Source organism: Pristis pectinata, chromosome 9 (genome assembly GCF_009764475.1).
Source record: "Pristis pectinata isolate sPriPec2 chromosome 9, sPriPec2.1.pri, whole genome shotgun sequence".
Classification (NCBI taxonomy): Eukaryota; Metazoa; Chordata; class Chondrichthyes; order Rhinopristiformes; family Pristidae; genus Pristis; species Pristis pectinata.
The window spans coordinates 78543982-78569499 of record NC_067413.1 but is presented as its reverse complement, the minus strand read 5'-3'; the positions used below and the strand labels follow the sequence as shown (position 1 = coordinate 78569499).

Genomic DNA, 25518 nt, shown 5'->3' with positions numbered 1-25518 from the left:
GAAGCTGTTGATCTGTATTAATTAGTATTCTGTGTTGTTCTGTATATGTCACTGACCGAGTCTCTGGCGATATCATTGTACCCTCTTCAAAAAATGTAAACATAATTGACTGGCCAGGATAGCTCTTTGTGGCTAATAACCCATAAGAGCTAGACCTGGATGACATTCAAGCACGGTTTAATAAATTCTAAGTAATATGAGAGTCAGACAACGACCGATTCAATCAAGAGATTTACCAATCACCTCTCCTTAATATTCAAAGGAATTACCATTGCCAAAATTCTCAATGGCAACATTTTATTGAAGTAGTCATTGAACAGGAATTTAATAGGATCATAAATACTGTGGCTGCAGGAAATGGTTAGAGGCAGGGAATCTTGTAATGACTGAGTAACCTGCTGAATTCTTAACATCATTCCATCGTGTACAAGACATTTGCATGGATGAACATTGTTCTAAAAGCACTCAAGATCAACATTATACAGAGCAGACCACCCAAATAACCACACCCTATCCAGTACCCTATTCATTGACTTCTTGCACTACTGATAGTGCAAACTGCAAAATGGTCTATCTACAAAAGCCACTGCAGAAATTTGTAAGGATTCTTCGGCACCCATGATCTGTCATCTAGAAAGGTAAACACCGCAGCTGCATAGGAATACCACCACCTGCAGGTTCCCCTTCAAGTTTCTGCTGAATTTAAATACTGAAACATCCTACCCAACAACATTGTGAGAGTATCTTCATCAAAACACTGCAGTAGTTCAAGAAGATGGTGCTACAGCACCTTCTGCAAGCCAAATAGAAATGGGCCATGAATGTTGGTCTCAACAGTGTCACTTTTATATATATAAAGTAGTTTATGATACAATCAATTGCATAGTTTACTTTCTGTAACCTAGGACCACCTACGCTTTATGGAATGGAAATTTTCCCCATTCAGGCAGCTCATGGGCTCCTAGTGGACAGGCTATTCAATTTTTGCTATTAATGATGCAAAGGCCCAGATTTTGTCTGGACAACACCCAAAAAAAAGTGTTGAAAATCACATTAATGTGTCAACAACCAAATGTGCATGTTTCTGAATGAGTTGACACCAATAAATAATATGATATGTTTTTTGGGTGAGATATTCAACCATATGGATTGAATCTTGACTGGTACTGTTCTCTTGCAGAAGTACCAGTTTTAATGATGGTGTAGCCTCAAACTGCGAGTTACTTGAGGAGTGACACACAAAATGCTGGAAGAACTCAGCGGGTCAGGCAGCATCTATGGAAGCATCTGCAGTCTCTTGTGTCTCCAAGTTACTTCAGGAGTCTGACATACTCCTGACATAAGGAGCAGCCACAGGCAGAGCACTGCACAACTCTGCACAAAACAAACCTCAAGTAGGCCGAGCCAATTTGGAATCTCAGTCACCACACTCACAGGCAGATTCAGCAGGTTCCCCTTCAAAAATAACTGGCCAGAAGAAATCTTGCAGGGACAACTCACCCTATCAGGTGATCTCAGAAGTTGTTGCTGTACTTTCCAAAACACCAACATCTGCCAGTCACTCAGTCTTCTGTGCAGCATTGAATCAAAAAAGTCATATTTATGAGATGGAGATATTTGGTGACTTGGAAAAATACACCCCAAAAAGAACTCATGGCAGAAAGTAGCCAGGGAGGTGCTCTTTACAAATGCACCTTCTAGATGTGAAAGCAAAAGTTGAATATATTAGAAATTGAAGGTCCCTCATTTCCCTGATAGAATTTTCTTGAACCACATTATCATGCAGCCGTGAGCAGCAGAGTAGAATGACTCAGCAAGGACCCTGAGGCAAGCCTTCTGGGATTGAGGGTGACCTTGACATTGAGAGCGGTGCAGGCACTTGTGTTTGTTTGCTACTTGAGGTTTACCTAGCAACTTAATTCAAGCATCTTTAAGAATTACTTCTCGAGGTCAGAGTTGTGAGGAATGGTGCTACTAATGCAGGAGATTCCCACCATTGCAAAAACTGAGTAATGTTGCACAAGGAAGCCTGCCAGTGCTATTCTGGAGTCAGTGCAAGTGAATTTGATTGTTTCTTTAGGGCTTTTTGAAGCAGTGTTAGGATTATTGCTAATGCTGTTTAAAAGTGGAAAAATGACATTGACGAATTTCTAGCCCTTGTGGTGCCTCAGTGAAACTGGCCTGCTGGGAAAAAAAGTATCTGCCTTCCCCTGCTGCTGCTCACCTCCCATCACAAATGTGATGAAAGTGCTTCTTCTGGCAAACAAGTCTCCAATACCTTGTGGTTTCACTGATCTACAGTAGACTGCATGATTGTCAAATGTCAGTGTCCTGGAAAGTATGGTGGAGTGAAACATCAGTGATGAGGTCACCTTATCAAAAAGACATGGAGTTGTGTCTGAGGTAGAAGTAATCAAGAAAATAGGGGCAGGAGTAGGTGACCTGGCCCCTCAAGCCTTCCCCACCATTCTTTAAATCATGGCTGATTTGCCCCGGCCCTCAGCCTCAACTCCTCTTCAGGGCTAGGTAACGGGACTTCCTTGAGGCAGCAAAGTTCGGCTGAATCATCGAAGTGAATTGGACAAGAAGGAAGGGTAACTGCTCACTCCCTCTCCCAAAAAGCATTCTTAGGACTTAACATGCCCTGGTAGGTTTACCTTAGTCTGAATAACTGAGGACTGGTCAAGGATGAGTGGGTGCTAATTGCCTCAAGTGCAGTTGCACCTATTCTTGTCCTCTCCACTGAACACCTCCAAGACCAAGTGTGCCATGGATCAATCTAAATGCATCTCATGCTGTGCAGTTTGATTGCTGAATGAAATAGCAATGTTGAGTTAAAATGGTGTGAGAATAGATTGAGGATTAGTGGCTTAGCAATAAAAATGCAGGTGCAATCAAAAACAGTTATGTGAATCAGAATAAGAGAAGGGGAAGATAAGTTACTGCATTATTATTTCACTTTAATTTATTTTTTATTATCTATGCTTTTGTGTCTTTGGTAAATAATTTTAAGAGGTAATATATATTTTCTAATATCTACTTATTATAATAGCTTTTAAAACCACTAGAATAGTCAGAGACATGTTAAAAAGTTTTTAAATCAATGACAGATTTTATAGCTGGCTATGCTCTGCCCTTGGATTTTCTGACTGTCAAAGGCTATCAGGGGTGTTTTGGAGGTAGGGTTTCCTCACTGGTTCACCTGAAGCCCAGTTGCCATCTGGCCCACACCACTGGATCCAGGGTGCTGAGAGCCAGCCAAATGGGTCCTCTGTATATGACCTGTGGGCAGACTGTGGATGGCAAGAGGGACTGGGTCAGGGTGACCTGGGCCATTATGCTCCACATGGCTGAAGCTCCTGCAGAGGAGGTTCACCAGCATGTTGCCTGGGATGGAGTAATTCAGTCATGAGGAGAGACCGGAGAAGCTAGATCTGTTCTCCCTGGAGCAGAGGAGGTTAAGAGGGGACATGGTTGAAATATATAAAATTATGAAGTGTATAGATAGGGTGAAATGCAGGAAACTAATCCTCATGTCAGAGGTAGATAAAACTAGAGGACATAAACTTAGGGTAAGGGAAAGAGACTTAGAAGGAATATAACGGGACTTTCTTCACCAGAGAGTGGTAAATACTTGAATGCACTGCCTGGGGGTGTGGTTGAAGCTGGGTTGCTGTCAGCATTTAAAAGTGTCTAGATGAATATTTGAATTGCTTAGTTATAGAAGGCTATGGATCAAGTGCTGGGAGATGGAGTTAATACAGAAGGGTGCCCACTGCTCAGTGTGGACTAGTTGGGCCGAATGGCCTGTTTTCATGCTCTACAATTCTGTGACTCTAAGACTCTATGTTTGACCATCAATTACTGACTGTGGGCGGCAAGGCGGACTGCGTTACGGTGACCTGGCCCATTGTACTCTACATGGCTAACACCCCTCCATTCGGTCCTGCTCTCTCTCCAGGGTTGTGTAAGGTTATCCTCCATCCCTCTCCCTCCCCCCCACCTCCCACTCACCTGCATTTTCAGTCAGAACTCAGAAAGTTCCTTTGCACCATTAACTTTGGTTGTTCGGAAGCTCTCAGGAAGAACATTCAAGCATTAATAGTCACTTGAACAAGTATGGAGTAATTGATGGAATCCAGCATGACTTTGTGAATATTTAACTAATCTGTGGATGTTTTTGATGTAACAGAGAACATTGATGAGGGCAACTTGGATGACATGGTGTACATGAACCTCCAAAAGGCACTTGAGAAAGTCATCTTCCATCATGAACTGAATCAGCTCATAAGAGTAAAACAAAATGCATGGCTACGGAAACTAAGTGCGGCTAACTTTATTGCTCTAATAAAGACTTGAAATGACCAAGGTCTCCTTTTCTGTTAACATTCATATCCAAAAGTGTGTGTGTTTGTGTGTGTGTGTGTGTGTGTGTGTGTGTGTGTGTGTGTGTGTGTGTGTGTGTGTGTGTGTGTGTGTGTGTGTGTGTGTGTGTATCCATTTCGCAAGGTGTGGCCTGGAAGTATGGTTATATAAATTTCGTCAGGGTGAGGCAGGGTCTTCAGGTATCAATAGAACTTTGTAACTCAGGGCTTGAAGGTTAGGGGAGGGTGCCTCAGTAGGAAGGAAGTAAAAATATTGAGAGTGCACATCCTACACAAGTTAGAAGGACTGTTGCATTTACTGGAACTTGAATGTATATGTAACCAACTCTGGGTACCTCTTTTACACTCAAAAATATGCCACAGATACTGAGATCCAACAACAATTGGTATATATCAAGATAGCTTTGCAACTCAAACTTAGCTGTGACTATCAAAGTGAGAACCCATATATATGTTCCTGAAAAATTAATAATCTGCCTCCAAGTGGTTCTTATAAGAGGAAATAGTGATTCTGATATAATGTGCATGGCTGAATTAAGCAGTATGACAGATGCCCAAATTAACACCTTGTTTGGCATTTATTTGAATGTTAGTCGGTTAACATGGGTGTAATTGGGCAGTGTGGACTTGTTGGGCCAGGAGGCCCTGTTACCGTGCTGTATAAATAAAGTTTCTAAAGTTTAAAAGTCATACACATTCTGCTGGTGATAAATGCTAGCTGTAACATATAAAAACAGATCCTAAATAAAACTAATGGCAAGACAGTTATTTTTAGTACATTTGTCATATGTTGGACTTGTCAATGCCATAAACTGAGCTTATGTCAATTTGTGACACACATTTCTGAGGTAAGTTAGTTTTAAATAAACTCTCTGTTTATAATTCTGTAACCATTAGACAAAAGAATTTGCTTGTGCTGTGCTGGACTCCACTGGTGAAAGTAGGAAAAGGAAATCTGTTATTTTACCTGCTTCTCATGCAGCTCATTTTAAGAACTTTAAGTCAACTAATCAAACGACATAACCTGAAAATGCTTTTTATTCTACAGGATCATATTCAAAATCAGTATAAAAGTTTCTTTTAAACTTAGAGCTCCAATTGTGCTGTCTGAAATCACATTCAAAGTGGACTGAGTAACATTGGAGCAAACTACTCACCCATATTGGCAGCAAGATGTATAATATAAAAGTTAAAAGAAATGTAATTGCTGGAATTCTGAAACAAAAACAGAAAATGCTGGAAGCACACAGCAGATCAGGAACCCTCTGTGGAAAGAGAAACAGAATTAATTTTCAGGTCCAAGACCCTTTGTGAGAACTGGGAAAGAGAGAAAACCAGTTATTTTTCTGGAAAGTGTAGAACAAAGAGAACACCTCTGGTAGGGTGAGAACAAATGAGTTAACCTGGCAGCTAGATTCAGATTTTGCTTGTTCGTCTGTTTTACTAATAGCAAGGCAGTGGGGCATGCCTAACAGGCCAGACAATATTAATAGAGGTCAGACAATGCTAATTCTGAGCAGCACACTCATGAAGCTTGGAAAGCTTAGTGTAGCAGTTAGTGTAATGCTATTACAGAGCCAGCAACCGGGGGTTCAATTCCCGCTGCTGTCTGTAAGGAGCTTGTACATTCTCCCTATCTCCGCGTGGGTTTCCCCTGGGTGTTCCAGTTTCCTCCTACATTCCAAAGACGTACAAATTAGGAAGTTGTGGGCATGCCATGTTGGCACTGGAAGCGTGGCAACGCTTGCGGGCTGCCCCAAGAACACCCTATGCAAAAGATGTATTTCACTGTGTGTTTTGATGTACATGTGACTAATAAAGATATCTTATCTTGTTTTGTCTTATCTTATCAATCCTGATCTTGGGTGCTGTCTGTGTGGAGTTTGCACATTCTCCCTGCGACTGTGTGGGTTTCCACTGGGTGTTCTGGTTTCCTCCCACATCCCAAAGATGTGCAGCTTGGTAAGTTAATTGGTTACTGTGAATTGCCCCTAGTGTGTAGGTGAGTGGGGAGTTGATGGGATTGTGGGGAGAATAAAATGGGATTAGTGTAGGATTAGTGTAAATTGGTGGTTGATGGTTGGTGTGGACTTTGTGGGCCAAAGGATTTGTTTCCGTGCTATATCTCTCTGAATGAGGAAAACTAAGCTAAAATCACAGATGGTTGACAAGTAGAAATAGCCACTTCTGATAGAGACAGAAAGAAATAGCAAGTTGTTCAAAGTTGGGGAATTTGCTATTGAGTCCAGAAGGCTACAATGTGCCCAGATGGAAGGTGATGTGTTGTTCCTAAAGCTTGCAGTGGGACATTAAAGGAGGCCATAAACAGGTATGTCAGAGTTGGAGCAAGATGGGGAATTAAAATGGCAGACAACTGGAAACTTCGGGTCTCTCCTGCAGATTGAATGCAGGTGCTTTGCAAAATGGTAACCCAATCTATATTTGATTTCTTCAATACAGAGGAGACCACGTTGTGAACACCAAATGCAGTACACAAGAGGGAAGAGGTGCAAGTGAATCGCTGCCTCAGCTGAAAAGACTGTTAGGGCCCCCAGACTGCGGGTAGGGAAGAGGTAAAAGGACAGGTTTTGCATTCCCTGTGGGTGAGTGGGAAAGACGAGGAGTGATTGGTGGAGAAAGATGAGCAGATCAGGTAGTTGTAAAGGGAGTGATCACTTTGAGGTGCTGAAGGCAGTGGTGGTATCTGGTTGGAGCTGGTGGAAATTGTGAAGGATGAATTGTTGAATGTGGAGGCTGGTGCGGTGAAGGGTGAAGACAAGGGAACTGTAGTTTTGCTCTGTCAAGGAGGAGGAGGTTCAGAGCAAAGGTGCAGGAAAGAGATGAGATGTGGTCAGGGGCTCTGCCCATTATGGTGGAAGGGAAGTCACAATTCAAGAAGAAGGAAGACATTTCAGAGGCTCCTGAGTGGAATGTCTTGTCATCAGAATAAATGTAATGGAGAAGGAGGAACTGGGAAAATGGGAGGGATCTTTACAGGAGGCAGGGTGGGAGGAAGTATAGATGAGATAGCTGTGGGAGTCAGTGGGCTTGTAATAGATATTTGTTAGCAAGCCTATCCCCTGAGATAGCGATGGGGAGATCTAGGAAGGAAAGGGAAGAGTCAGAGACGAATCATGTGAAGATGAAAGCAAGATGGAAATTGGCAGCACAAGCGATGACATTTTCAAATTATTTTTGAATGCAGAAAACAGCAGAAGATGAATAATTGTTCCTCAAACTTATAAGAACTTGAAAATTTCATCTCTTTTTCTGACAGTGAAAGGCCTAAGGACATTGATGATGAGGGAAGAGAGTAAACATCAAGGGATCTACTTAACAGAAGTCACAGCTAGAAGATGGCAGGTGCCTCAGATTCCACTGTAATGACCCAGGTAAGGTTGGCCTCCCTTTAACTAATGCAGAAACAGGCTTTAATTCTCCAGTGAAAGTCTGTTGCAGTTTCAAATGAGCAAAACAAACTTGATGCAATTGTATCAAAATGTGCACTGCATGTTGCTTGATGTTACTTCACATGTCCAGTGGTTCCTGTCATATTCATAGTGAAATATTCCAAGCACTTCATAGGATCATCATCAACAACAACACCTTACATTGAATCATGTAAAATTACTTGATCAAAAGCCCAATTCAAGGTTGAGAAGGGGAGAGGGAGGGGGGAGGAGGTAAAGAGGAAGGGGAAAAGAGCAAAGGCGGAAAGGGAGTGGGGTAAGAAGGATAGAGAAGGGGAAAAGAGGGCCCAATAGAAATGTTAACTCTTTCAAAGTGCATTAATATTATTTCCGAATTCCAATATCAAATCGTAATGCTGATTAACTTGACATGATTACCTGATTGACTCTTGCTTGTATAAGTCAATAATATTTTCAACAAGTAGGTTTCTTTGAAGACCATAAACTCCATGTCTGTCCAGAATCACTTCATGTCGACAGGAAGGACAGCGGAATCGACCCCCTGATCCTACTGTGGAACTGCCACGGGTTGACCAGTATGGATTGGATGCCTGATTATAATTGAAAAGGCATAATTGGTTAATTAGTTTGAGGAGATTTGGTATGTCACCAAAGACTCTTACAAATTTCTACAGATGTACAGGGGAGAGCATTCTGACTGGTTGCATCACCGGCTGGTATGGAGCTTCCAATGCACAGGGTCGCAAGAGGCTGCAGAGTGTTATAGACTCAGCCAGCTCCATCACGGGCACAACCCTCCCTACCATCGAGGACGTCTTCAAGAGGTGATGCCTCAAGAAGGCGGCACCTATCATTAAGAACCTGCACCATCTGGGACATGGCCTCTTCTCGTTACTACCATCAAGGAGGAAGTACAGGAGCCTGAAGACCCAAACTCAATGATTCAGGAACATCTTCTTCCCCTCCGTCATCAGATTTCTGAATGATCCATGAACCCATGAACACTACCTCATTATTCTTTTTATTTTGCACTGTTTTTGTAATTTATAGATTTTTATGGCTTTGCACTGTACTGTCATATGTCAAAATAACATGTCATCTGTCAGTGATAATAAATCTGATTCTGACTCTGATTATATATAGTTTTATAAATATGTGGCGGCCCGCACACGCGGGACTCGAACCGCCATCGGGAGCTGCGGGCAGACACGCGGTAGCGCGTTTGGAACTACCCGATGTAGAGGCTGCTATCGCGATGTGAAAGCAAGACACTAGTTGATGGGTTGCAGAACAAGAACTGGTTTATTTTCCCGCCTTCTGCAGGCCTTTTAAGAGAGACTGTTCCCACCCACCGAAAACGGAAAATGATGTATACGCTTCCCTGGGTCCTACTGGGCATCCGCACAGCGCCCAAGGAGGACCTGGGCACCTCCTCGGCAGAATTGGTCTATGGCACCCCCCTGACGGTCCCGGGAGAGTTTGTACCAGAGGCCCGAGGTTCGGAAGAAACTCCAGCAGTGGTGCTAACGAGGCAGCAGGACAAGGTAGGGACCCTAGCACCGGTCCCAACTTCCAGGCATGGTCCCATGCCATCCTTCACCTAAAGACCTCCGAGTCTGTGAGTATGTTTTTATTCGCAGGGGCATGCACAGGTCACCTCTACAGCGGCCGTACGAGGGACCCTTCAAGGTGATCCGGCGCAACGGATCCACGTGTGTCATGGAGGTGGGTGGCTGGGAAGAGACTTTTACAGTGGACCGCCTCAAACCGGTGCACTTGGACATTGAGCAAACAGTGAGGGTACCCGCACCGCACCGGCAAGGCCGGCCACCCAGGCAAGCCACACAGACTGGGGGCTCCACTCCCCTGATGGATGTTTCTGGGGGGGGGGGGGGGGGGGGTGATGTGACGGCCCGCACACACGGGACTTGAACCGCCATCGGGAGCCGCGGGCAGACACACGGTAGTGCGTTTGGAACTACCCGCTTGGGCCGGACCTTCCAGGGACAGTTAGACGTCACGTTCGCCCCACGGGTCGCAGGGGCCCATGGGAAGGAAGATTTAAGCGCGCGATTTTGAATCAGGAAAGGCTTTTTGAGTTCAGCGCTCTCTGCCTCCGTGTGTTTCTTTAGTAGCACATTGCGTGCAGCTACAAATAGTTATTATTCTGGGTTTTTGAATTTGTACTTCACTTTACTGAAGTTTACTGAAGGTTTACTGAAGTAGGAACACCAAACCAAAAATATTTTGCCTGTTTATTTTTATTGGTATCTTTATGCAGCCAGAAAATGTTCTGTAGTTGCAAAGGCCGCACTTGTGAGAATGTCACGTTTCTTTATTTTTCCATCTTCCCCCTCTGTATCTGTGCACCTGTAATTCTCTCCTTATGATCAGACCAGCACGTAATCAATCTAATAATAGCAGTTCTGAAATTTCCTCCCTAACTCTCTCAGCTTCTGTAGATCTCTTTCTTCCTTTAAGGCACTCCTTAAAATCTATCTTTTTGGGCAAGCTTCTGTCATCTGCGTGAGCATCAACTTATATGGTTGGGTGTCAACTTTTGTTTTAAATTATTCCCGTGAAACACTTTGGGGTATTTAAAAATGCTAAAGATGCCATATAATTCCAAGTTATATCTGCCAAAGCAAAACTGTAGTCATTAAAACCATGTGCATTATCGTTACAAATTCTACTCACACACCCCCACCCTACCGCTCTGTCTGTTATAAGGTGCAGAAAAGGGGGATACTGAAAGACATAAGTGGTGATGCCAGCTGAAAGTTGTAAAGGCCAGTTAGACTCTGAGGGATCATCTGGAAGGGGTGGCAAGTGAAATGTGAACTCCACAGAAAAGGAGAGAGGAAAGAAATGAATGCTGGAAAGGTGAGATAGAAGGCTAGAATGACTGATTATCTGAAATTGTTGAACTCCTTGTCGAGTCTGCAAGGCTGTCAGAATATGAGGTGCTGTTCCTTGAACTTTGTCTAAACATACACACGAATTGCCTAGGCCTAGAAGGCCATAGACTCCGTGCTGGGAAATGGGACTAATATGGATGGGTGCCCACCAGTTGGTGTGGACGTAGTGGTCTGAGTGGCCTGTTTCTATGCTGTATGTATCTATGACTCTGTGACAGATATCAGAGTGGGAGTGGAACGGAGAATTAATCTGACAGGCAACAGGAGCTCAGCATTATGCTTATGGATTGAATGGAGTTGTTTTGAAAAGCAGTTAGGTTTCAATGATTGATTTCCCCAGTGTTGAGGAGACCACATCATGAACAACTATGCAATATAGCAAATTGGTAGAAGTACGAGCTGCTGCTTCTCCTAGGTATACTGTGGGAAGGGATAAAGTAAGGAGACGGGTGTTACATTTCCGGCTGTTATACAGGAGTGGCAAGAAGGGGAATGGATATTATAGAGTCATAGAGTCATACAGCACAGAAACAGGCCCTTCGGCCCAACTTGTCCATGCTAACCAAGATGCCCATTAGCTCAAGTTTGGCCTATAGCCCTCTAAACCTTTCCTATCCATGTACCTGTCCAAGTACCTTCTAAGTATTGTCAATGTACCTGCCTCAACTACTTCCTCTGGCACCTCATTCCATATACTGACCACGCTCTGGATGAAAGGGTTGCCCCTCAGGTCCCTTTTAAATCTTTCCCCTCTCACCTTAAACCTGTGCTCTCTAATTTTTGATTCCTGTTTGCTGGGAAAAAGATTGTGTGCATTCATCCTAGCTATGCCCCTAATGATTTTAAATACCTCCATAAGGTTACCCCTCAGTCTCCTGCTCTCCATGAATAAAGTCCTCGCCTGCCCAACCACTTCCTATAACCAGGCCCTCAAGTCCTGGCAACTTTCTCATAAATTTTCTGTGCACTCTTTCCAGCTTAATGACGTCTTTCGCTGACAGGGTATCCAAAACTGTACTCAACACTAGCCTCCCCACAATTGACTCCATCTACAATTCCTGCTGCCTTGGGAAAGCAGCCAACATAATCAAGGACCCCTCCCATCCTGGTAGTTCTCTCTTCTATTCTCTCCCGTCGGGCAGAAGGTACAATAGTTTGACAGGACATACTACCAGGCTCAAGGACAGCTTCTATCTCGCCGTTGTAGGACTCCTGAATGGACCTCTTAACAGCTAAAAGATGAACTCTTGAACTCTCAATCTACCTCATCATGGTCCTTGCACTTTATTTGTCTTACTGCACTAGACTTTCTCTGTTACTGTCACACTATATTCTGCATTCCTTTTTCCTTTTTACTATGTCCATGCACTTATGTATGGAATGATCTGTCTGGATAGCATGCAAAGAAAAGCTTCTCCCTGTATCTCAGTACTATAATAAGCCAATACCAATACTCCAGGTGCGGCCTCACCAGCGTCTTGTACAACTGCAACATAACATCCCAACTCCTATACTCATTGCCATGACTGATAAAGGCCAGCTTGCCAAATGCCTTCTTCAGCACTCTGTCTACCTGTGATGCCACTTTCAAGGAACAATGTACTTGTACTCCTAGGTCCCTCTGTTCTACAACACTCTCCACAGCCCTTCCATCCATGTGAAAGTCCTACCCTGCTTTGACTTCCCAAAAAGCAACATCTCACACTTATCTGGATTGAACACCATTTGCCATTCCGTAGCCCACTTACCTCGCCGATCAAGATCCCCTTGTAATTTTTGATAACCTTTTTCACTGTCTACAATCCCACATATTTTAGTGTCATCTGCAAATTTACTAACCATGCCTTGTACATTTTCATCCATATCATTTATATAAACAACGAACAACAATGGGCCCAGCACCAATCCCTGTGGCACACCACTAGTCACAGGCATCCAGTCCAAAATACAACCTTCCACCGTCACCTTCTGCTTCCTACCATCGTGCCAATTATGTAGCCATTTAGCTAGTTCTCCTTGAATCCCATGCAATTTAACCTTCCAGACTGGCCTGCCATGCGGGACCTTGTCAAAGGCCTTGCAAGAGACCTGACTGACAACATCCACCTCCCTGCCCTCATCAATCCTAGCTGTACTGCCAAAGATTGTTGGAAGTGGAAGAGTGAAGCAGAGTATCCCGGAGAGAATGGTCCCATCAGAATGCTGAAAGGAGAAGGAAGAGGCACCTGGAAGTGGTGTCGCCTTGAAAGTGTCAGAAATTATAGAGGATGATGATCCGTTGAATGTGGAGGCTAGTAGTGTGGATGACAAGAACTCTAACTTTCCGGTATAGTCTCCAACCTGATGCTATCCACATCAATTTCTCTAACTTCCGGTAGGCCAGACACAGGTTGGAGGAGTAACACCTCAATTCCGTCTTGGTAGTCTCCGACCTGACGGCATCAACATCGATTTCTCTAACTTCTGGTAACAACTCCCCTCTGTTTTTCCTCCCCTCCCCCCTTTGCTTTCCCTCATTTCTGTGGCCTCCTCAGCCCTTGTCTTTCCTCTCCCCACCCTCACGACCCGCCCATCACCTCCCTCTGCTTCCGTTTATTCCATGGTCTACTGTCCCCTCCTATCAGATTCCTTCTTTTTCAGTCCCTTGCCTCTTCCATCTATCACCTCCCAGCTTCCACATCATTCCCTTTCATGCCCCCTCCCCCACCTACTTACCTTCCCTCTCTCACCTGGAGTCACCTATCACCTGCCAGCTTGTGCTCTTCCCCCTCCCCCTACATTTTTATTCTGGCTTCTGCCCTCTTCCTTTCCAGTCCTGATGAAACTTGACCCAAAATGTCGACTGTTTATTTCCCTCCGTAGATGCTGCCTGACTTGCTGAGTTCCTCCAGCATTTTGTGTGGGTTGCTGAAGGTGAATCTTATATAGGGTTAGGTGGGAGAGGGAGTGAGAGCAGAATACTTCCATCCAACCTTTATCGTCACTGGCAGTGCCAACATGGTTCTGGGAGAGTCACCCTTACCTGTACAGCATGCTAAAATTTGTGCTCTTTCATCACAAACAAAATTTCTGCCAAATTGATCACAACGGAGTCGACTTTGCAGATAGACTGCTGTTACTGCAAGAACCATTTGCTCTCAATAAGTTAGGTATTTATAAAGGCAAACATGAGAGATCTTATATACCAACTTTGCCCTAATAACTGTATCATCTCATGCATTCCTGCATCATTTATTGCTCCAGCCAGGAAACAGATATAACTATGGTTATGTATTATGCACAAATGTCCACACAATGTAATCTATAACTAAACTTGACTTGACAAGTTACAAAGACGGTTTGCTAAACAGATAAGGAAACTGTACCAGCTGGCAAAATTACCATTGAAGTTCTTGGTCTTGGATTTCATTATTATTTCTCTTGCCACATACCTATAACCTTGCAGTAGATTTGACACAGTAGCATAAATGCAAGGATTTTCTGTACCATTAAGTTATACCATGAATATTTAATAAAGCATAATTTTAGTTAGTGAGTTATTTTCTGAATATTCATGTCCATTGTTTACTTATTAAAAAACAGAGTAACAAAATGGCCTCCAAAGCAGGCAGTGGGAAAATAAGGATGTACGTGCAGTGGAAACCTTGGTTATGCACAGTTCACGCTACAGTTTCAACAGCAAAAGGCTGAAGGAAGTTCAATGCCAGTGTGCATGTATAATCCACAACCAGATGCTCCCAACCTTCTGATGTCCTTCCTAGAAATGTATGTGAGGAAATTATATGATAGGAGATAACTTTTAGCTCTCAACTACTGCATTCGAGAGAAATTTAACTAACCATTCATCCATTTTTGCCCGCTGTGGGAACTTAAGTATTTGTTGCACCGTTTGTGCACAGAGCAACAGGTGACCACACTTTAAAAGTAATTAGTCAATCATGAAGCACTATAAGATGCAAAATATCGATTTTAATCATTAATTAGCAGAAGCTTTCAATTACAGCTTTTGAGAATCTGTTGCTTCCTGCAAGAGATTTTGGAAAACCTTTACCAGTGCTGCTGTTAGATCTACATTGACACATGAGATGCTTCTGCAAACCTACTGAATACAATAACCTAATCCTGTTAAGAAGCTTCTGATGTTAGAGACACCACCAACACTGGACCTGTTGATTTCAGTTTACAGGAGGCTCACAGTTCCAATGTTCAGAGGTCAGGAAAGCACCTTGGGAGCAGGAACAGCATTCTTCAGCAGCAACAGTCTGTCCTAATGCAAATTCTAATCATCCACAAGCAAGGAGCTGGGTTACAGCAAGATGAGAGATGGACAAGTTTCAGTATTCAGAGTTGGTTATCTCAGGAGAAAGATTATTGGCAGCAAACCAGTGCAAAAACTAAGTTGCTGGCGTGACTGATAGAAGGACCATGGACCATTTTATTATCCAGCAGAAGGAAACCATTCGCCAGAGCTGAGTCAAATGGTCCCCTTTGTTTGCAGCAGTTTGGCATCAAACCTACGTATCTCACTGAGTGGCTCCTACACAGACTGAAAATTAGGAAGTATCCTAATTATCCTATACATCCTAACCTTTCACAAATGGAAGCATTAGGGAATCAAACACTGAAACACAAGGAGCGAAGGAGAGTGATTGCACCTTTTTTTATTTGATTCAAATTCTACTTTGATCATAAATCTCCTGACTTCAGCATTGGAGTGAAGACAGGAGATTTGGGCCAATGTATTGCTATGGGAAATGGAGTGGTTATGGTAACACAGTAAGGATGCCTTTAATTAAATGCTTGGTCAATCAATCCTAATCATACCAATCATCCAATATCACAGGAAAGGCGATTCATTCTTTGCCTTCATCTCTGGAGAAATTAACAAATAGCATGTTAATCTTCTTTTGGATCACGTACTAAAATATCAGAGCTTTTTTTTTATCCTTGTCTTTGCTCCTATGGAGATCTATTCCCTTGGGGGGAATAAATGAAAGGACCTCTCCGATACGGCCAACTACCACAATCTATTCTCAATCATCGGCAGGGTGATGGAAGGTTTTATCAAAGGTGTTGTCAAGCAGCACTTGCTCACCACTAGCCTGTCCACCACTTGGGTTCACTGGGATCACTCAGCTCAGGAGCTCATTACAGCATTGGCACAAACTGAATTTCAGGGGTGACATGGAAGTTAATGGCCTGGACATCAAGGCATTTTTTTGGCCACATGTGGCAAAAGGGAGACTTAACAAAACTGAAGTTAATGTAAATCAAGAGGAAACTCTCCATCAGCTGGTGTCCTAGTAAAGGAAGCCATTTGAAATTGTTGGAGGCCAATCAGCTCAGCCTCAAAACATTGCTGCAGGAGACCCTGAGACAAATGCCCCAGGCCCATCCAGAATCAGAATCAGAATCAGGTTTATTATCACTGACCGATATGATGTGAAATTTGTTGTTTTGCAGCAGCAGTACAGTGCAAAGGCATAAAAATTACTATAAATTACAAAATAAATAGTGCAAAAAAAAGGAATAACAAGGTAGTGTTCATGGACCGTTCAGAAATCTGATGGCAGAGGGGAAGAAGCTGTTCCTAAATCGTTGAGCGTGGGTCCTCAGGCTCCTGTATCTCCTCCCCAATGGTAGTGAAGAGAAGAGGACATAGAGTCATAGAGCAATACAACATGAATACAGGCCCTTCGGCCAAACGAGTCCATGCTGACCACACTGTCCACCCGGCAAGTCCCAATTTCCTGCGCTCGGCCCATATCCCTCCAGGCCCCACCTCTCTTTGTACTTATCCAAGTCCTTCTTAAATGATACTATTGTACTCGCCTCAACCACTTCCTCTGGCAGCTTGTTCCATATACTCACCACCTTCTGTGTGAAAACGTTGCCCCTCAGGTTCCTTTTAAATCCTTCACCTCTCAACCTAAACCTACACCCTCTAGTTTTGAACTCCCCTACCCTGGGGAAAAGACTGTTACCATCCGCCTTATCCATGCCTGTCATAATTTTAATCACTTCTACAAGGTTGCCCCTCATTCTCCTCCTTTCCAAGGAATAAAGACCTAGCCTGGCCAACCTCTCCCTATAACTCAGGCCCTCTAGGCAACATCCTTGTAGATCTTTTTTGCACTCTTTCCAGTTTAAGCATGTCTTTCCTATAACAGGGTGACCAAAACTGTGCACAGTACTCCGTGCAGCCTCACCAATGACTTATACAACTGCAACATAATGTACCAATTCTTATGCTCATTGCCCTGACTGACGAAGGTCAGTGTTCTAAATGCCTTTTTCACCACTCTGTCTACCTGTGATCCTGCTTTCAATGAACTATGCATTTGTACTCCTAGGTCCCTCTGTTCCATTGCACTCCCTAGTGCCCTACCATTCATAGTATAAGTCCTACTCTGGTTTGACTTTCCAAAAAGCATCACCTCACACTTATCTGTATTGAAATCCATTTGCCACACCTTGGACCACCCCCCTAACTGATCAGGGTCCCCCTGTAATTTACAATAACCTTCACTATCAACAACACCTCCTAATTTCGTGTCATCTGCAAAATTACTGATCAAGCCTTGTGTATTCCCATCCAAACCATTTATATAAATAAGGAATAACAAGGGTCTCAACACTGACCCCTGTGGCACACCACTTGTCACTGGTCTGCATTCTGAGAAGCAACCTTCAACCACCACCCTCTGCTTCCTACCTCTGAGCCAATTTTGAATCCACCTAACTAGTTCTCCCTGGATTCCATGAGACTTAACCTTCCAGACCAGCCTACCATGTGGGATCTTGTCAATGGCCTTGCCAAAATCCAAATAGACAACATCCACTGCCTTACCCTCATCTACCCTTTTGGTTACCTCTTCAAAGAACTGTAAAGGATTTGTCAAACATGACTTCCCATGCACAAAGCCGTGCTGGTTCCTCCTAATCAGACTCTGACCATCCAAATGCTGGTAGATCCTGTCCCTCAGATTTCCCTCCTGCAACATCCCCACTACTGATGTCAGGCTGACCAGCCTGTAGTTCCCTGGCTTGTCCTTGCTACCCTTCTTAAACAATGGAACAACATTAGCCACCTTCCAGTCTTTGGGAACTTCACCAGTGGCTAACGATGAAGCAAATATCACTGCAAGGGCCTCCGCAATTTCTTCTCTAGCCTCACACAAAGTCCGAGGATGCACTTGGTCAGGCCTTGGGGATTTATCCACCTTAGTATGTTGTAAGGCTGCAAATACCTCCTCCCTGGTAATACAAATGTTCTCCAAAACATCTCCACTTGTTTCCCTTGAGTAACCATGATTTTCTCCTCAGTAAACACCGAGGAGAAATAGTCATTAAAAATCCCACCCATCCTCTGTGGCTCAAGACATAGGCAGCCCCACTGATCTCTAGGGGACCTAGTCTCTCCCTAGTCACCTTTTTACTCTTAGTATATGTATAGAATCTCTTGGGTTCCTTATCCTTACTTGCCAGATCCTTTTCATACCTTCTCTTTGATTTCCTGATTTCCCTCTTAAGTGTATTCTTAATCTTTTTATAGACATCAAGGGATTCACTCATCCCTGACCTCCTAAACCCAATGTACGCTTCCTTCTTTTTCTTGTCCTGAGCCTCAATATCTCTCATCAGCCAGGGTTCCCTAAACTTGCTAGGTTTACCCTTTACCTTAACAGGAACATGCTGCCCCTGGACTCTTGAAAGTTTCTCACCTTTAAAAGCTTCCTGCTTGCCATTTGTTCCTTGCCCTTCAAACAGGCTCTCCCAACTGATCTCTGCTAGAACCTGCCTAATTCCCTCAGAATTAGCCCAGCTCCAGTTTAAGACCCTAACCTGTGGACCTGTCCTGTCCTTTTCCATCACTGTCTTAAAACTAATAGAATTATGGTCGCCAGAGCCAAAGTGCTCCCTTACTGCCATCTCAGTCACTTGCCCTGCCTCGTTCCCCAAGAGGAGGTCCAGTATTCCACCCTCTCGAGTAGGTCCCTCTATACATTGACTCAGAAAACTTTCCTGGACACATTTCACAAATTCCACCCCTTCTAGCCCCTTAACACACTGTGTGGCCCAGTCAATACTGGGGAAATTAAACTCTCCCACTAATACAACACTGTTATTCTTATGATTGTGAGTAATTTCTCTACACACCTGCTCTCCAAGTTCCTGCCGACTATTGGACTATTGGGGGGGGGGGGGTCTATAATACAGCCTCGCTAGAGTGACGCTTCCCTTCTTGTCCTGGATGATGAGGGTCATTAGTGATGGATGCTGCCTTCTTGAGGCACAGCCTCTTGAAGATGTCCTCGATGGTGGGGAGGGTTGTACCAGCCGATCTATCTCACTCCTGTATGCCTCCTCGTCATCATCTTCAGTTGGTTCTTTAATGACCTTCCCTTTACTATAATCTCACCACTGGGAAAATTTGTTGATGATTGCAAAATGTTTAGTTCTGTTATTCAGGTAATGAAACAGTTTATGCCCATCTGCAGCAAGACCTGGATGACATTCAACATATAACCATTTTAGCTGGTGTTGTCAGCCTGCACAGTAGTCAGGCTGAGTGAGACACATGAGACTGTATCTCTGCCAACTATCCCCATGTAATGAGCTGTCAGGGAAATGCAGGTCAAACTGCAGGGAGTAGAAATGTGCAGCTACAGCTTCCTGTGCTGGCTCATGTTAAAAAATCTTTTGCCCTGGTGAGGCTTTGAAACACACTTCCAGTTTCAGGAAATCTAACTTATAAGCTTTTATTATAGAAAGTACAATGCTTAATTTTCTGTACATACTATTGACAGGAGGATGGGTATACTCCAGATACTACTGTCAACAACTGATTTTAGGTAGCTTAGTTCCAATGGATGCTGTTTAGAATAAATACAAATCTATTAGGCACATTAGGAAAAATAGACTATGAATATAAATGACTGCTAGCAACCTAATGGCGGCACGGTAGCATAGAGGCGGCACGGTAGTGTAGTGGTTAGCGCGATGCTATTACAGCGTCAGCGATCGGGGTTCGATTCCCGTCACTGTCTGTAAGGAGTTTATACATTCTCCCGTGTCTGCGTGGGTTTCCTCCAGGTGCTCCGGTTCCCACATTGCAAAGACGTATGGGTAGGTTAATTTGGGTTTAAAATGGGCGGCGCGGACTCGTTGGGCCGGAAGGGCCTGTTATCACGCTGTAAATAAAATTAAAAAAAAAATAAATTAAGTAAATATATTTAAAGTCCCCTCCTCAGTAGTTCCATCTCTGCTTTCACCCATTTATTTTAAATAATGTGAGCCCTCCAATAAAATAGTGGAAAGAGAAAACTGATACAGAGACTTCAAGCATTCATTTGACATTATTGCCAACATCGAAGATTGTTACAAGGATTTCAATGACCATCCATTGCTAACCATGCTGTTTATTGCCTTGGCACATCTTCATGGGGCCCAGTTTCATGACTGGCTGGCACCAAGTCAAGCTGGATGGTACTAATGGAGCGTTAAAGGAGCGTTACATTGTGGCTGAAGCAGATGGTAAAAAGTATTCTACAAGTCCTTACAAATTGCGGGAAGAGTTAGCTAAACACAGGTGACTGCACACACCTAGCTTTGCAAACACAGCACTGGATGCCTTGTTAGACCAGGTGGGGAGCAGAACAGAGGTCCTTTATCTACTGGGCAGGCTGAAATAGACATCCAAATACAAGCTCCTCAGAGGTAAAGTCACACATGGGTTCTGCTGGTGGAATTGACATGCATTTTTGATGTGCCAGTCAGCAGTTGATGGACATGCACAATGAAATGCTTGGTTTATTTACATGTCTGCTGGAAAGGAGCAGGGGGAAATCATAACCAACTCCATTTATATTTTCACCTACTCAATCCTCACACAGTGTCTAATGCTCAATGTATCGGCTTGTTTGGTAATGCAAATAGAAGCCACTCAGTGTCTGAGTGTTGAAGTTTATACTCAGTTTACGCATGCAATCTGCCATTCAAGGTCAAATTACTCTTATGCAGGTTAGTCAGGTAACTGTACAAGATCAGACTGCTGTCATAATGGTTGTGGTGCCAGTGTCTGAAGGGGCTTTCAGGGTGCATGGCACACCAATGATCTATCCTTTACCAGGGGTTGTGAAGTACCAACCTGGAGTGAGAACGGCTCTGCAAAATACGAAAAGTACTGTCATCACTCAGGATGATCTTTTCACTGTTATACCCAAGTGCTTTTGTCTGTCAATCATTCAAAGTCACAATGTATGATCCAAAGCCAGGGCAGAGCTCCTTGAGGTCATCCTCCAAGGTGATTAACACTCAGCAACCTGCCATTAGCCATGTAGCAGCCATTGAGAAGGTTAGTATAGGAGTTCTAGTACAGGAAAAAGCCCGCAGAGGAATGCATAATAACAGCATAAGAAACAGGAGCTGGAGTAGGTCAATCAGCCCCTCAAGTCTTTTCATCCATCCAGACTTAGCCTGAATGCCACTTTCCCACTCCCCATACCCCATTCAACATCTACCTTGAATATATTCAGTGACATCTCCTCTGCAGCTCTCTTGGGTAGAGAATTCCAAAGAATCACAATCCTTTAGGAGAAGAACTTCCTCCTCACCTCCACCTTAAATGGGCGATCCCTTATTCTGAAAGTATGTCCCCCCCCCCCCACTACTTCTAGACAACCCCCACCAGGGGAAGTACACCCACCCTGTCAACCCCAGTCTAAGTCAATGAGGTCACCTCACATTTTTCTAAATTCTCATGAGCTTAGGCAGAACTTACTCAATCTCTTTTTATACATCCCAGGAATGGATTTATTGAAAATTCCCCGCTCTGCCTCTCATGTAGGTATAGTTTTCTTTAAATATGGAGACCAAAATAACATGTAATATTCCAGGTGCAATCTCACCAGAGCCCTATAAAACTACATAAAAACTTCCTTATTGTTACATTCCATACCTCTTGCAATAAAGGCGAACAATCCATTTGCCTCCCTAAATACTTGCTGCACTTGAAAGCTAACTTTATGTGTTCCATGCACTAGGACCTCCAGATTGTTTGGTCCTGTAACATTTTGTGGTTTTGCTCCATTTAAATAATAATTTGCACAAGGGCAATCAGTTGATGTTGGTGTGATTTTTATCATAGCTGGATGAGTAAATATGCTTTGGGATGTTGATTTGGTGTTTTCTGTCATTCTGTCATTGTGGTCAAGTGAACACTGTGATGATCAGAAACAGAGGGAAGGTACAAGGGAGACGGTAGTGGAATGGAATATTGGAATTGTGGTCCTTGAATGCACAATCTTGTTTGTTGTTCACTGATTTCCTGATCAAAGAGACATCCCACCTTATATTCTTTCTTCGTCCTTCACCTCTTTGTCCTCCCCCTTCTGATCAGCAGCTGCAGCAAAAGCTAAGCCAGGTAGTGCAGCACATTGTGGAACAAAACAAACTTGGTGACTTGATCTGCTGTATGCTGCAAGGTTCCTCTGCAGCAGCCAGGATAATGTTTGAAGATACCTATGATCTGCTCAATGAGGCTGCAGTTGGTTGCATGACTCATTATGTGATCACAATGTGCTCTCACGTGTGTGGATTCTGAGCAGGAGTCAGGAACAGGAGCCGGGTGTTGACAGGATAGTCCTTGTGTTCAAGGGAGATAGAAGGCACAACACACTGGCATAAAATAAAAGCTCCTTGTTGCTGCCACCTGGATTTTGAGCAATGTTCATCATTATGATCTTATTATGGTGGCAAACCAGCAATGCATTCAGGTGTTCTCGTAATCTCTGCTTGTAATGTGGCAGCCTCAACACACATGAAACCCTGCATCATCACATGCTCACGATTCTTGATATCCATCTTCAAGAGGCGGTACCTCAAGAAGGCGGCATCCATCACTAAGGACCCTCATCATCCGGGACATGTCCTCTTCTTGTTACTACCATCAGGGAGGTGGTACAGGAGCCTGAAGACCCACACTCAATGATTCAGAAATAGTTTCTTCCCTTCTGCCATCAGATTTCTGAAACATCCATGAACCCTACCATGTTATTCCTTTATTTTTGCACTATTTACTTACTTTTTGTAATTTATAGTAATTTTATGTCTTTGCACTGTACTGCTGCCAAAAAGCAATAAATTTCATGTCATCTAAGTCAGTGATAATAAATCTGATTCTGACTCTGATGTGCTCAGCTTTCTACTGCTGCCTACCAAGACAGTGAAATGTAAATCCTGCTCTCCTGGAAAAGAAAGAGTCTGTGATCTCTCCAGTGCAATGATGTGCTGAAAGCTATGATATTAGAACAGGGGAACATGAAGTACAGAGGTAGGGGTAGGCCATTTGGCCTCTTGTGCTTACTCTACCATTCAATAAGATAATGGCTGGTCTGTTAGCTCAGTGTTACTTCCCTGCAGTAACTCCATATCAGTCCTGTTAGGTAAAGATTTCCAAAGATTCATCATTCTCCGGGAGAAATTTCCTTTCATCTCTGTCATGAACGGCCAAGCTCTTAACTTGAAGGAATTTTTTATGTTGCAATGAGATCATCTTTCATTTATCAGAATTCAAGAGAATATAGTCATTTTAATCTTTCCACAACTCAGGAATCAGCCTGGTGAATTTTTGCTGCATTCTATCAAAAGTATATCCTTCCTTATGAAAATAAAAAAAACTGCAGATGCTTGAAATCTGAAATAAAAACAGAAAATGCTTTAAACAGTCAGCAGGCCAGGCAGCATCTGTGGAAAGAGAAACAGTTACTACTTCACATCAAAGACTCTTTGCCAGAATTTCACAATATTCCAGACTCACTAGGGCTATAAATAGTAGTGGCAAGACATATGTACTCTTGTGCACAAATTCCTGTGCAATAAATACCAACAATCATTTGCTTCTAATCAGTTGCTAAATTGACACATTAATTCTAAATGCCTCATGTTGCAGATATGTTACAGGTATTTCTTCCTCCAATCTGGAATGATTCAGGTAATAAAAATTCTTAGGCACCATGAGATGGTGCAGGCTGGGAGATCTCGATAACAGTGCAATTCCTCCTAGGTTCCATTGCATTTTTATCACAGTTGCAGTGGGAGTCCGATGGGCAATTTATGCTATTCAGGATGGAACCTCCATCCATTCCTTGCTGTACTGGAAGATGGAAGAGTCTGATAAAGGGAATCCCTGCATTAAGATTCCCATTCCTTTGACTCATTTGAGATATGATGCCTTTAAAGGCATCATAACCAGTACGTTAGGAATATAAGAAATAGAAGCAGGAGTATGCTTTGTGCTGCTCTACCATTCAATAAGATGATTACCTCATTGCCATATTCCAGCATTGGACCCATATCTCGATTCCCCTAATTTCTGAGAATCTATTAATCTCTGGCTTGAACATACTTCATGCTGAGACACACTTTGTTGCTGGGCTTCAGCAGGCTGAAAGTGAGTCCCACAACAAAGTGGCCTGGATGGCTTCCCTTTCATGAAAATGGGGCTGAGGTCAACTTCCTATGTTTTTTATTATTATTTCAGGCATTGTTGGCATGGCCAGAATTGGTTGACCTTCCCCCTTTGTCTCTAAACAACAGAGGCCTTTCCAGAGGACATATTAAGAGTCAATTTCATTGCTGTGGGGCTGGAGTCACATTGAGACCAGATCGGGTAAGGAGACACAAGAGGCTGCAGATGCTGGAATCTGGAGCAAAAAGAAATGCTGGAGGAACAGGCAGCATCAGTGGAGGGAAATGGACAATGAATGTTTCAGGTTGAGATCCTTCATCTGGACTGAAAGATAGAGAGGAGATGGCCAGTATAAAGAGGTGAGGGGAAGGGATGGAGAAAGAGCTGGCAAGGGATAGGTAGATCCAGGGTGGGGGGGGGGGGGTGTGATATGTAGATGGAGGAGGGAAGAGTGGAAATAGCGACAGAGGCTGGGAGGCAACAAAGGGCTGCAGATGCTGGAATCTGATATGAAAGGAAGGTGCAGCGTGGAACCAAATAAGGGAGGTGGGGAGGGCAGATGGGAATGGTGAGGGGACGGGACCTAATGGAAGGAATGTGTGGGTGATAGGCAGATGGAATGGGCAGAGCAGGGAAAAGAAACAGGGCAAAGGTGGTTGGGGGTGAGGATCTGGGTTGATCAGGAGCAGAGAGGAAAGGGACAGAGGGAGAGCACGTTACTGAAACTGGAGAACTTAGGTAAGGATGACAATTTTCTCCCCTTTCAGAGCATTTTTAACAACATGGTGTTCATCATTTCTAAGACTATTTTTTAAACTCCGGATCTGGATTTAATTTCAATAGCTGCCATGATGGGATTTAAACAGAGTCTTCTGGATTTAGCCCAGACCTCTGGGTAACTAGCCCAGCAATCTAAACACTGTACCCCGTCATACCTAGTGGTGGGCACTGGTGGCATTTGAATGCATAAGAGGTGGAAATGCTCTGGAGATTCAGACTTCTAGTAACTTCCGTGCTTCCCACTGCCCTGTAGTTCTAGTAGGCTCAGCATTAGGGCACTGACAGATATATTTCCCAATGTAAATGCAAGATTCGAGCCATGACAAAACTTGGGCCTGTGTTAAGGATGTGGTTCACAGCAATAAGGTCAGGTAAGTATGGAAATCTACATGACTATTATCAAAGATTTGCAAAAAAAGTTCTAAATGATAGCTTGCATCTATATGAACCCATGCCAGGAAAAATCTAATTATTAATTGAATCAGAACACTGCTACCATGTTCTGCCCAAATAAATGTTCCCTAACTTCTAAC

The 25518-nt window shown here is 43.5% G+C and overlaps 1 protein-coding gene across 1 annotated transcript in view; it reads right to left on the bottom strand.

Annotated features, from left to right (window-relative positions):
• Positions 1-25518, bottom strand: part of LOC127574011 (tripartite motif-containing protein 54-like) — a 58785-nt gene that overhangs the window by 32277 nt on the left and 990 nt on the right. Inside the window, exon 2 of the mRNA XM_052022604.1 lies at positions 8234-8406. Coding sequence (XP_051878564.1) covers positions 8234-8406 — 173 coding nt within the window. The remainder of the gene's footprint in view (positions 1-8233; positions 8407-25518) is intronic.